Below are 12,178 nucleotides of genomic sequence, written 5' to 3'. Positions count from 1 at the left end.
AAAGTCGTGGTTCTTCGAGCACTCGAACTAAACGTTGAATTTATTACGCCTCGGCACAAACGACAACCCGCGATCGAAGACAGAGTCCTTGAACCTAAGAAATTCCTACCCATTGGAGGGTTCACTCGAACTGGCCTGCCTCGTATCCGGGGCAGGCTGACCGACATTGAACCAAACGACTCGAAACGTCGAGCCAGCACTGATCCGAGACGGTTTCCTGGAGTGCGTTGCTTGCTTGGATTAGTAACTTTTTTCGGTTTCCACCAGAAATTAGAACGGACTACTTTTGTGCGCGCTCGACCGGCTCGCTAGAATGTGACTGAGCTGAAGAAATATACAAAAAAGAAGGAAAAAACAACCATTAAACAACAACCCGGTGGTCGCAAAAGAGAAAGGCTTTATTAGATGTTAGGAAGTTTTGCAGAAGTTTTTCCACCGCGGAGGTCGAATGATTATGTTCTACGTGGGTTTGCGAGGTGGTTTGATTCCTTTTTGTGGTTTGACATTTGAAGAACCATCTTGATAGCGTTACACAAATCAAAACGGACATAAATTATATTACACGCTCAAATTACCCACCGACTGGCAGGTCACGACTGCTCACCGTGGCTCTGAAATCCAACAGGATCAGGAGCCACACTTTAGAAATGGTTACGGGGGAAGGAGACCACAAAACTGATTTATTATTGTGCTTTCAAATGGTGATATATGCAATACATAACGTACACTGCTGTGGACGGGGTTTTTGCCTTTAGGTGGCCAAAAAAGGGAAGGACGAGCCCGGAATCGGACGAGCGACCGTTGAACCCGCGAAATCGTTTTATCCAAAATCAGCTCGGTCTGCCCACAATCGGCACGCATGATCAGCATGAACGTCCACGCCCCGACGAAACCCCTCCCCCTGGCATAGGGTAAGATGAGCCAACAGACGAACGAGGTCTCGGTGGACGAAACACGTTGATCCCATCAACCCCTGGAGCAATAAAACGATGTGGCTTTTTTTTCGACGCCCATCGTTGGCGGGATGGAGAATGGTGGATTACGGGGGGGTAAGTAAAAAAAAAACCCAACAAACCGTGGCATAAGGCGTACAAATCACGGCTCATCATCAGCGATCGGCAGATTGGGTGATTGGGCGCAAGGGATCATCTTGTCGGCGCGAGCGAGAGCTTTTTTGGGAGGGGAAGGCAATCAAAATGAATCGATTTTTGGGGCACTTGACAAGGGGAGCCCAAAAACTTGCCTGAGCCTGCGAACTGCAGTCGAAGGTGAGGTCGGCGCAGTCGAAGGTCCAACGGATCGCCGATGGAGACGACCGTCTGTTGCACAACTGAAGGTTCCAAACGGGTCCTCAACACCTGTCGCGTGCTTGAAGTAACGTTTGCAGAAGCCATGTTATGCGAAGACGCTACCGATGAAGCGATTCCCGGGGGAGTGGTACAGGTCGTGCAAAGTGTGCCGAAATACACATGTTTGGCGTGTAGGTCATTTGTAGCCTCACTTGCGGTCTTGTGCGCGGTACACTTTATTTTATGTAGGTGTAATGAACTCCCACGAGGGAGATTTATTTTATGGCGCGTCGGTACAAATCCAATCAAACCCGTAAATGGAAGGTTATTTGTGGAACAAGCCGTACAGTAAAAGAGCGATAAACACGTGTTATACTGATGACCATAGTTGTTGTAAAAACACATTAAATAATGCCAACAGTTTGTGCTAATTGCAAAGAATAGGAAAGTTTATATTGCTTGCAGAAGCTATTACAACTATTGAAGACATACATTGATAATTACCCCATCTAGTTATAGCCGAAGACGATTTTAAACTTAGCCAAGAGGTGTGTGTAATTTGTATTTCAATGTCATCAGCAATGCATGATAAAGCTACAATATTGTAAGTTGTTTTTTCAAATCGATATATTGACATAATGTACTTAGATCGCATTTGCAACAAAAATAAAAACATAATAATATTGTTTTTCTTATATTAACAGCAACTCCACAGACCGTGAGAACATTACATAAAATCCCCTAAATCTTGTATTCAAACACAAATTTTCCTCTCCCTTTCGTTATCCTTACGATTTGATCCAACGTCTTACGCATTGCTTAAGTAATCAACACCCTTGGTAAACGCCGCCGATGTGGCGTGAAAACATTGAACATATTAATTATCCGTTTGCTAATTGCGAACACCGTTGCACGCTTGGTCGGTAAACCCGCCCGACAACAACGGGGTATAATAATCGATCAATATTGATTCTGCAGAAGAAGTCAAAGTTGAGTTTGTGGTGGCAACGGAAGAGGTTGTGTAATGCTTGTGATAAGTGAAGCCTCATCACGCGTATGTACGCTTGAAATTGATGGGAGATGTTGGAACGCATTCGACATCTCAGAGTAGCCTCCTTTGAGCCACTGTTGGAACCACTTTTGGAACCTGACCGCGGTGGGATACCAATTCTTTAACCGCTATTTCTTCTGTTCGAAATTCTCGAGGGGTCAATCATTGCTGATTGCAAAGGCCAACCGGGGAGCTAACCAGCTTCAAGATGATGCGGCACAGCAGCTTCTTCCAAGTACCGGCTAAGACACCGAGAGGTTACGGATAACGAGAAAATCAGCTCCAGCTTGTTGACATCTGGCTTCATGTGTGCCTCTGTTCTTCGGATAGTCTAGGTTCACTTCGAGCAGTATCTTTGAAGCCAAGTGAGCCTCCGATTGCCACACACATCAGAGGTAAGTACTCGGAGGAGGAGACAAGCGACATTAATTGCATTTATGTATTTACTTGTATCTTCAACGCAGCTACAGCATTGAGCATCTTCATCACACCTTTTTTTGTCAGGGGTTCGCAATCCTCGATGTTCAGATTCGTTTTTAGTTTTTAGTGTTTTTTTTAACTCTTTTCCAAAAAAAAACTTGCTTTGTAAAATTCACGCAATAGGATGTAAGTTAGTGCATAGTCTTTTATGTTATATTTTAAGGTCTGCCAAACCCTGAATAAGAGGCATCTTCCATACCATCGTGACTACCCTAGGGCTATAGAACGCAGGTGGACTTTCGTAACTGTTTCGCACATCTTAGTATTTCGTAAGGTCGATGTGCGCGCGCGTGGCATGATATCTCGCAGCAGGTTTAACCTCTGCCTTTCTTGGCGACGTGCGATAAAAATGCGCCAAAGTGCTGTCCTCAATATTGCTCGCAAGGTGCGGCTGGACAGATGTTCAACCCAAAGGACCAACCGGACCGACAAAGATAACCGTTTTTTCTTTTTATCTTAAAAATTGCAGTCGTTAAAATTAAAATAAAGATCAAGATGCTTAGTACGTCACAAAGCCTAGAAAATACTCTGCGATATTTTCATAAATGTCACCACAAGCATAGGTTTTAGGATAAAAAGGCTAACCTCTTCGGTGACTTCTTATGTTAAAAGGTATTGAATGTTGCTGAAGAAAAACCATTTCAGTAAGGAACAAAACCAAAATGTGATGACCCACTCACCCTTACATCGTTCACCATTCGTGTTTCGTTTAGATTTGCTCCAATCATGGATACTCAAAAGTCGGACGTCGAGCAAAGGTATTCGTTACGCTGCGCTGACCTATCAGCTAACGCATCGCGGCACATTGACCGATTCCCACCGACCAGAGGCGTGAGCATTTCGTGCCTTTTGGAAAGATCAAGTGCCGCACTTAATCACACGGTTGACGATCGTGGCCCATCGATCCTCTGCTCGTTTCGCTCGACCGGGCGACGGCAGCATCATCATAAATGGTTTGTCTAGATGGACTCTTGAATGTTGCGCTTGATGTCTGCATCGCCTGAGGAAAACGTCCCACAATCGTCTGGCATTAGACGCCGCTGGCCGCATGAGCTTTTCCAGTGAACTTTACCGAATATCGGGAGAGCCATTTCAAAAGACCACAAACCACTTTCTTTCCCTTCGACCACGCGGGGCCAGCCCTTACGCTGGGTGGCTTACGGGGTTAACTCCGCGTCTCCCTTTTTGGTTCATCTGGTTGGTAGCAAAACGAATTTTGTTGGCCTCCGACCGTGGCGCTTCAGTTTAGTGCCTGGTTTTATTGCTGGGTTTCCTCATCGTAACATAATTACGTTACATCACCGTGGCGTAGGGCAGAGTTCGGTTTGCGCTGAACTATGACAATATGGGATGATTTTTCCTCCTCGTGACATCCAAAGTACGCGAGGAAGGAATGTGGAATTTGTTATTCAAAATGTCAAATGGAATCAAATAAAAGCCCTCAAAAAAGTTGAAGATCGTCTACAATTGATGTAACATTAAATAATCAAATCAACCAATCAATTTTCAAAGTGAAAGTTGTACAAAATTTTTATAAATGTTCATAAATTTTGATCTATTAATCCATTTTAAAGACATTCTTCGCCGCTCGAAAGCTTCCGATCCAGAGCATTCGAGCTTTTCATCTAATGTTTCATCTGAGAGCTTTCATGTTTGCAAGCTTTGTGCAGTGCTGCCAGACAAGTTGTTTTTACTTACGTTGTGCTGGAAGATTTATGCTTATATTAAATTTTATAATTTCAATTTACATATTATACCATTTGTAACTTGTATTTAGATTTAATATTACTGTTATATGATACAGGTTTGACACAATAAGACACAATAACGTAACGTTTTGTTGGAAAGCTTACATTTATTCCTATCGGTACATGTTACAATAAATATAGCAACGAGTTTAATGCTTATTTACATTGATCTTTAACTACTTTTTACGCCCCAAGGTGGGGTTTTTTCCTCCCTGTTTGCGCCAGCGTGAAAAACGAGCATGAGCTCGGGCATGAGCAAATGTATCTCAAAGGAAAGTGACAGGGGTGAAGCGCGCTTACACCGAACACGTGCCAGATGTACAACCACGAGACGGTACATCCGCATCCGGCAGTTGTGATGGTAGTGAAACTTGTTGGACCAGCGTCGAAGAAACGATTATGTGCACCCTGTTTTGACCGACTACCTCGTACAGCGATGCATGATAGTTGTGTTCCCTAATGCTAACAAATAATTGCATTTATTCGTACATGTAATATCACTCATTCTGAAATGGTAGTTTTCTGTTACATCCTTTTCCTGTGCATCATGGTCCCAGCTAACCGACTGTGTTACTACATTTGCATGTTGTTGTATGTTTGAACAAAACCAACTAATGCGCACTTTATATGACCTGATGCGCACTGTATATGATTTTTTTCGACTAAAATAAATAGCCACTTGAGGCAGTGATAATGAACCGAAACTTCTGACTCGTTGAACCGCTTATTTAAAAATGAACAAAACTCTACGCCTCCAGTTCCACATACAACTTCTCATTGGGAAGGCGTAGATCAAACCAAAAGGTTTGAGAATACTGTGTTTAGAACAAAATAGAAGCTATGTACGACTTATAGCCGCGAACGACGCTTCTAAGGACGGGTTGAACAACATATAGTAAGCGACATACAAACATACATTCAAAGACGCACAAAAAACACAGAATACGAGACACAAAAACGTAAATGATACGATGATGAACGAGTTTGCCATGAAATGCGTGAGCAAATGCATCCCTCCAGACGGATTGAAGAAGCGAACGGTTTTGCAGGTAGCGGACTGGAGCGGACCAACACGACACCATCGTCGCCGATCGAATTTGGACGGTTAGCCAAAGTTTTCAAAGTGATGTATGAAATATGGCCACTTGCGGCTTTTGTTCACTTCATCGCACGCCGACATGACGCTCTTGGTAAGCGGCCGGGGTCCACAGGAGAAGACGCCGATCTTTGAGACCTGCAAGGTGGGAATAACAGAGTAGCTTAGAATCAGTTGATTCGGTAGAAGATATGGTACGTACGTAGGAGTGCTTCTTTTGGACAAACTTCAGGAAGCTGGACATGTCCGGACGACCGAAGTGGTTCACCGCCTTCAATCCGGTGAACATGGACGTCTTCGAAAGTCGCTGGAAGTGATTCTCGCAAATGTACTAGAAATGAAAAAATACACGTTTAACAAAATCATTGAAGTTAGCTCCTGCACAAGAATACTTACGAGCATGGTAGTACGCAAATCGAACTTGTGGAAGAACTGTGTGATAAATATGTGAATCTCCAGCACGTTGGTGACGTCCTTCTTCTCGACGTCACGCAGCACATCGATGAACCACTCGAAGTGTTTGTGCGACGGACAAATCCATAGGAAGTACACCTTCTTACAGGCCACTCCCGAGTACCGGTTGGTGCTGGTACCAAACACCAGATCGTTCAGGATCGACGCGTACGGTGTAACACCGATTCCACCGCCCACCATGACGGCCACCTCGAACTTATACCAATCCTGGTTGCCTCCACCGAACGGACCCTCGATTCTTATCTTCGGCTGATCGTCCGGATTGTAGTTGCACGGGTCGAAGTAGTTGCGCAGCTTCCACGTCCACGGACCCTGCGCCTTGATGTGACAGCTGAGGAAGTTCTCGTGCGGTGCCGAGGTCAGCGTGAAGCTGTGCATCTCCTCCGGTTTGATCTCCGTGCACGATAGTCGTACCCACTGGCCGGAGAGATACTTTAGATTCGGCGGTCGGTAGAACTTAATCTTAATCACATCCGACGGCAACAGGTCCGTCTCGATGACGTCCAGCGCCATGTACTTGGTGCGCAGGGACACGATCTTGTCCAGCGTGTACACGATGCCGGGACCGATGAAAAACAGCCAGAAGCGTGGGGCACCTGTTAGACGCGCAAGTCCATGAATGAGACAAAGCGCATACAGTAGCACGTACAGCGAATGTGCGTTCCAGAAGAACTTGTACGCCTTCTTGCGGATGGTCGGATGGGCGAAGGCAAAGATGATGCACATCGTAACGAATAGCATCACGCCCGTTACGCCCGTAACCGTCTGGAACAGCCAGTAGGTGATGTCGGGCCGATAGTCGGAAGTGAAATGGACTTCCTTCGTGAGACACTTGAGATTCTCGATGGATTGTGTCGAAACGTGATAGAAATTTACGATGTGTCCAACGGTATGGAGCAGCGAGAAGAACAGCGCCGTACAGGCAGCAATCTTGTGGAATTGAATGTGCGAATCCAGTGGGATGTACTGTTGGATGGGGAACTCCTTCAACTTGGTGAGCAGGTTCCTGTAAAAGATGAGATAAATTATAGACTATAACGAAGGAAACCTACGCAATATTTCAATGATGGACATTTACCTTGACATTGTGAGCAGTAACAGTGAGTAGCAGAATGAAAGGGAAGCTGCAGAACCACGTGTAATGGCAATACCGACGCCCATGATGTGCCGAAGATCGGTATGCTCCGCCATGAATGAGTAATCTACAAAAATCAAGCTCAGTTTGAATCGGTTTCTAAATAACAAATAATTCTCTCAGTGAACTTACGAATGAAACGCTCAACAAACAACACTATCGTGATAACGTAGAAAATGAACAGATAGAAAATGTTCTGCCGATTCTCCTCCAGGAACGTCGTGTAGGCGTCCCACTTCTCCTGCATCCAGTGACGGCGGGAGTCCGATATCGGTTCGATGTGGAACGACGTCATGCGAGCCACGTTGGTCGACGTGTCGAGGAAGTTCTGTTTCGCACCCTTGCAGTCCAACCCGATGGCGACAAAGTCTCCCTTGTATTCCTTCATCATGAGCTTGAAATCTTCGTACGTCAGATGGTTCTTGTGCTCCAGACCAACGTCCTAATAGGAAAAAGAATGAGAATATTAAAATCAATAGAATCTTTGGTTTTAATTAAGAGTAGATCTGATGATATATACCTGGAACATTCCATCGATCAGCTCGTTGACTTGATCGTCCGTAACGCTGGTCGTACGAGCTATCTCTACCAATGATCGCATCATTTCACTGAGCTCGCCCTTGTCGATCACACCATTGCGGTCGTTATCGCACATGTCGAAAATGATCCTCAGTTTATCATCGGTTTTTCCACGTGAGAAAAGCACCACCGTTTCGAGGAATTCCTGTGAAAGAGTTTGTGAGACGGTTAATAACTCGGTCGTGGTTTTGATAGCTGTCATCTAATGCTTCTCACCTGGAACGATATTCTTCCATCCTTGTCCTTGTCGACAATGTTGAACATTTTGCGAACGAACATGTCGTCAGGTTTCATACCAAGCGCCGCCGCAAACTCTGATTTAGATAAACTGGTGCGCATTACGGTCATAACTTCGCCGTCGAGCGAAGCATCCGACCGACGACGACGCTCACCGGGCCGCAAACCGAACGTTAAAGCATACGCCTCGCGGAAGAAGTGTTCAAGCCGCTTCTGACGACGCTCACGAGTTTCAGCCTTAGCCAGCATGAGGTCCCGATTGGACTCAACGAACGTCATAGCCTTTTTGTGGACTACCAGGAAATCTTCCAGCTTCTTGACGAACTTACGGCGGGCCGAGTTCGACTCCAGCTCGAGCACCAGATCGTGATCGTTCGGGACACGCAGCAGAATGTATGGTTTCTTCGCCTTATAATTCTCCTGCGACTGCTCAACCGTCACAACGTCCACGTGCTTCAGGTTGAACGTACGTAATTTTTCACCCTTCCGATCGACGGTGTAGATCGCCGCCTCCGGTCCAAATTTAACTGTCACCAACCGCTTATGGTTCGCATGAAGCCACTCGCGTGCAACACTCTTCTCGACGGAAATCTTGCCTGTGGCGGCATTTTTCATCGCCTCCTGTTTGATCTTCAGCTTACGGCGCCGACTGTTCTGTAGCTTGATCACGCAATAACCGGCACCGGCGCAAAGGATGGGCACGAAACCGAGGAACACGCACGAGTAGATGTACGCCAGCTCGGAGCCGGAGAAGTAGTCGTAGCCCTCAAGATAATTGCACGGTTCCAAGAGTGTGGCGTTCAACTGCTCCGGTTGGGGACATGGGTCTCCCTGCTTCCAGTGGAACACATCACGCTGAATTTCATCACCCTCGATGTCCGTGCTGTTGACGATGATGTCCCAGAGTGTGAACTTACGGATTTCGTCAATCTCTTCCTTCGTGAAAATACTGCAAAATCCAATAATTGATGTCAAATAATCATCTTATTCTTCTTAGTCTATATTGAAAGGAACTGTCAACTCACCCATTATCTTCATTCTCGAACCAGAACCGATCGGCATCGCGGATTCGGGTGAACTGATCTATAATGACAGCTGAAAATAGTTCTCCAGGGCGCCCGTCCGACTCCAACATTCCCCCTACATAGACGTCCACGTTGTCGAGGCGATTGTCGTAGGTATTGATCAGCAATCTGTGCAGAAAAATAACGTTGTATGAGAAAAAGTACTTGTGATCTTGATTTTCTGGTTACTTACTCCATCAGTTCTGGTTGCCGTTCAAACACCTGCGGGTTGATGTCTCGCCAGGTCTTCTTCTTAGGCAGTCGATATGCGGCACGGGCAGTGTTGTAATCCGGCAGTCCATTGTCACGACCGCGCATAATGTTCAGCGCGCCAAGATCCCGCCGGGTGAACTCCATCGGTCCGAACAGTTTGTCACGCACGTCGGAGCACAGCAGCGGATCCTCCTTTTCTGCGATTTGTGATGCCATTCCCATGATGAACTCTTCCACTGGCGTATTGTCGAGGACGTCCTGGTAAAGGGAAGAGAAATTTGAGATGCACCAATGTCCAAACGTTTCGTTAAACTGGACTTACATTAGAATTCCACCAGGTTGAACAAAGCCGTAACGCCGGGAAGTCCATGTTGGTTCGCCGGAAGTTACATTGGCCATCGCGTCGGAACAGTCCGGGTGGAATGAGTGAGTGGCCGAACCGGAACGCAGCCGCCTGGAACATGTGGCTCACGCCGGGGTGTGTGTCCGCTTTGTAGCCATCGTACGGTGGTAGCTCCTTGTCCAGGAAGGCCGGCAGGTATTCGTAGGCGACTATGTTTTGAAGACTGGCGATAACGACGCGGCGTGCCCGTTGGAAGATTTCCTCGTCTCCCCAATCCCGGTGCTGTCGGCGGACTCGTTTTGCCACCACGTTGTGCCAACGCAGAAATAGGATAGCGAACGAGAGAAGCGCTGGATTCTGGTTGGTTCGTGGATCTCCCAAGACTGTGAAGGGAAGAACCATTGGTTAAGCTTCAAGAAATTGTAATAACACATTGATATTACTCACGGTATAACCTCTCCGGACTCAGCATACGCATCACGTGCGGCACAGGATTGTTGAACAAAGGCACACGCATCGTGTTCTTGACCGGCATCGTCCCCTGTTTGTCCGTCAGCAACGCACCGTCCTGAAACGATCGCATCGCGTTCAACCACGCCTCCGAGGTGCTGTAGATGAAACTGCCATCGATCCAGGCCGTCATCTGGTTAATCTGCTCGCGAGGTGCATTCGGACTCTGACCCGTGTTGCGATCGTATGCGGCCCGATGGAACGGAATGTACCGATCTCCCCGGCACTCCCGGTCGTACATCTCGTCGCACTTTTCCACCTCGATCCGGTGCATCTCGATCGGGCAGCCGGACTCCGATGCCATCACGATCTCGTTTGTTACAACCTGCCCGAAGAAGGCCAGCAGTGCGGTTCGGTTTTCCATCGATGGCAGACCGTCAGTTCCGCGCATGAACAGTCGACTTAGTTTACGCGGGGATGGCCTGTTGCTGCCGGCCATGACGTAAACACCGTCAGAGTAGGCCGAAGGAGCCTTCCTTGTGAGATGGTTATCTACGATGGAGAAGAAAACGGAACGATCAGCACTGTTTTTGTTTTACTAAGCTTTTTGAATAATATAGTACTTATAAATAATACAATGAAAACAAAAAGCTTATTATGGATTAACATTAAATAGCTCATACATTATGGTAATTAGTTTTTATGGTAAATTGATAGTGTTTGAAGACCAAAACTAATAAAATAAAACATCCCATAAAGAGAACATTACCAGGCGCCTCCATTGGTACTCGTTTACCATACAAAACATGTATACAGGCAATTTAAAGCCTCCACGTAAGAAAAACGTAGGATATATAACCATAAAACGTAGCGAAAAACAACGGAACCTAGTAGGAACTGGTTAAACATTGAAAAAAATTGTGGAATGAAGCTGTTTACCTAATTTTAATTAACTTTGCTGTTCGACAGTTACAGGTACTTAAAAAAGGTGCTTGACGAAGCGTAAAAACTAGTCTTTTCTATAAGCTCAGTCCATGCATAGGTCTACCATTTTTTTTTTGTTTTCAAAAGCTACAACCCACTCCCCACTCCGACCCACCAAACTCACTGATGCGGCGCGCTTTAGAATCTCCCCACTTCACCGGGTTGTAATTGCTTGTACCTTGTACTAATTTGCATATTTTAAGGGATAGGGTTACGCTAATGGATGATGATTTTCGTGTCGGTGCCTAAGTGTACTGGACGCCCGGCGAGTAAGGAAGTACGTAAGTGGTGGCTGTCGTCTGCTAAGTGAGCGTATACGGAGCAGAGAGCAGACACAACACAACAAAAAACATCTAAACGGAAGCAGTTCAATGTCAATGTGGTGTGTTCATAAATAATAACTATTCCTAAAATGTCCATTAACGGTTCCGGCGGTTGATGGGCAGTACACAAACTCTTTTCCTCTACATGTGTTTATGCATGCGGTGTGCGCTACAAAACAGTTTGTGTAACAAAACAATGTGCAAATTCATAGAATCCCCTTTGACTGGGAAAAGATTACATGTGTTCTTGGAAGGTTTTTATGACACCCGGGTCCATCTAGTCCGTCTGTCTTGAATCTTAATGTTTGCTCAAATTGTAAATGGAGCTAACCAATTTTGCAGTGGGCTTACGCAATGGTAAGCAGAGGAACCGTTTTTTCTACCTTGTTAAGTACTTCGAAAGGCGAAGATAAGTTATGTCCCTGTAATTGCTGGTGTAAATTTGCAGGAGCATACGCTGGAGGGAATGTGGATTGAATTTGTACCACTATTCTGTATGCGTGCATGCAATAAACATGCCATTTCGAAAGGTTAAGTGCACAGCACTAAAGGGAATGTTTGGCACGGAAATTACTAGGTTATGAGAACATAATTCAAAACATGTTACAAGACGATGAATATGAAACCATGTGTTATACTCATTTCTTACGCATTTAGTCTTGTATATGGTCATGTTATCCAGCAGCGCAGTTGATCCTTACGTGAGGAAAAT

General features: G+C 45.8%; 1 protein-coding gene across 1 annotated transcript in view; it reads right to left on the bottom strand.

The window, feature by feature from the left end:
* Positions 1 to 4,660: 4,660 nt before the first annotated feature.
* Positions 4,661 to 12,178, bottom strand: part of LOC131261823 (dual oxidase) — a 33,265-nt gene continuing 25,747 nt past the window's right edge. Inside the window, exons 4-14 of the mRNA XM_058263660.1 lie at positions 10,157 to 10,711; positions 9,689 to 10,092; positions 9,347 to 9,624; positions 9,115 to 9,282; positions 8,069 to 9,038; positions 7,794 to 7,997; positions 7,406 to 7,715; positions 7,217 to 7,340; positions 6,061 to 7,144; positions 5,867 to 5,995; positions 4,661 to 5,802 (exon numbers count right to left, since the gene is read on the bottom strand). Of these exons, the coding sequence (XP_058119643.1) occupies positions 5,674 to 5,802; positions 5,867 to 5,995; positions 6,061 to 7,144; positions 7,217 to 7,340; positions 7,406 to 7,715; positions 7,794 to 7,997; positions 8,069 to 9,038; positions 9,115 to 9,282; positions 9,347 to 9,624; positions 9,689 to 10,092; positions 10,157 to 10,711 (4,355 nt within the window). The 3' untranslated portion in view covers positions 4,661 to 5,673. The remainder of the gene's footprint in view (positions 5,803 to 5,866; positions 5,996 to 6,060; positions 7,145 to 7,216; positions 7,341 to 7,405; positions 7,716 to 7,793; positions 7,998 to 8,068; positions 9,039 to 9,114; positions 9,283 to 9,346; positions 9,625 to 9,688; positions 10,093 to 10,156; positions 10,712 to 12,178) is intronic.

This window comes from Anopheles coustani, chromosome 2, assembly GCF_943734705.1.
Source record: "Anopheles coustani chromosome 2, idAnoCousDA_361_x.2, whole genome shotgun sequence".
In the NCBI taxonomy this organism is placed as follows: Eukaryota; Metazoa; Arthropoda; class Insecta; order Diptera; family Culicidae; genus Anopheles; species Anopheles coustani.
The sequence above is the reverse complement of the archived record's forward strand: the minus strand, read 5'-3'. Positions and strand labels throughout refer to the sequence as shown.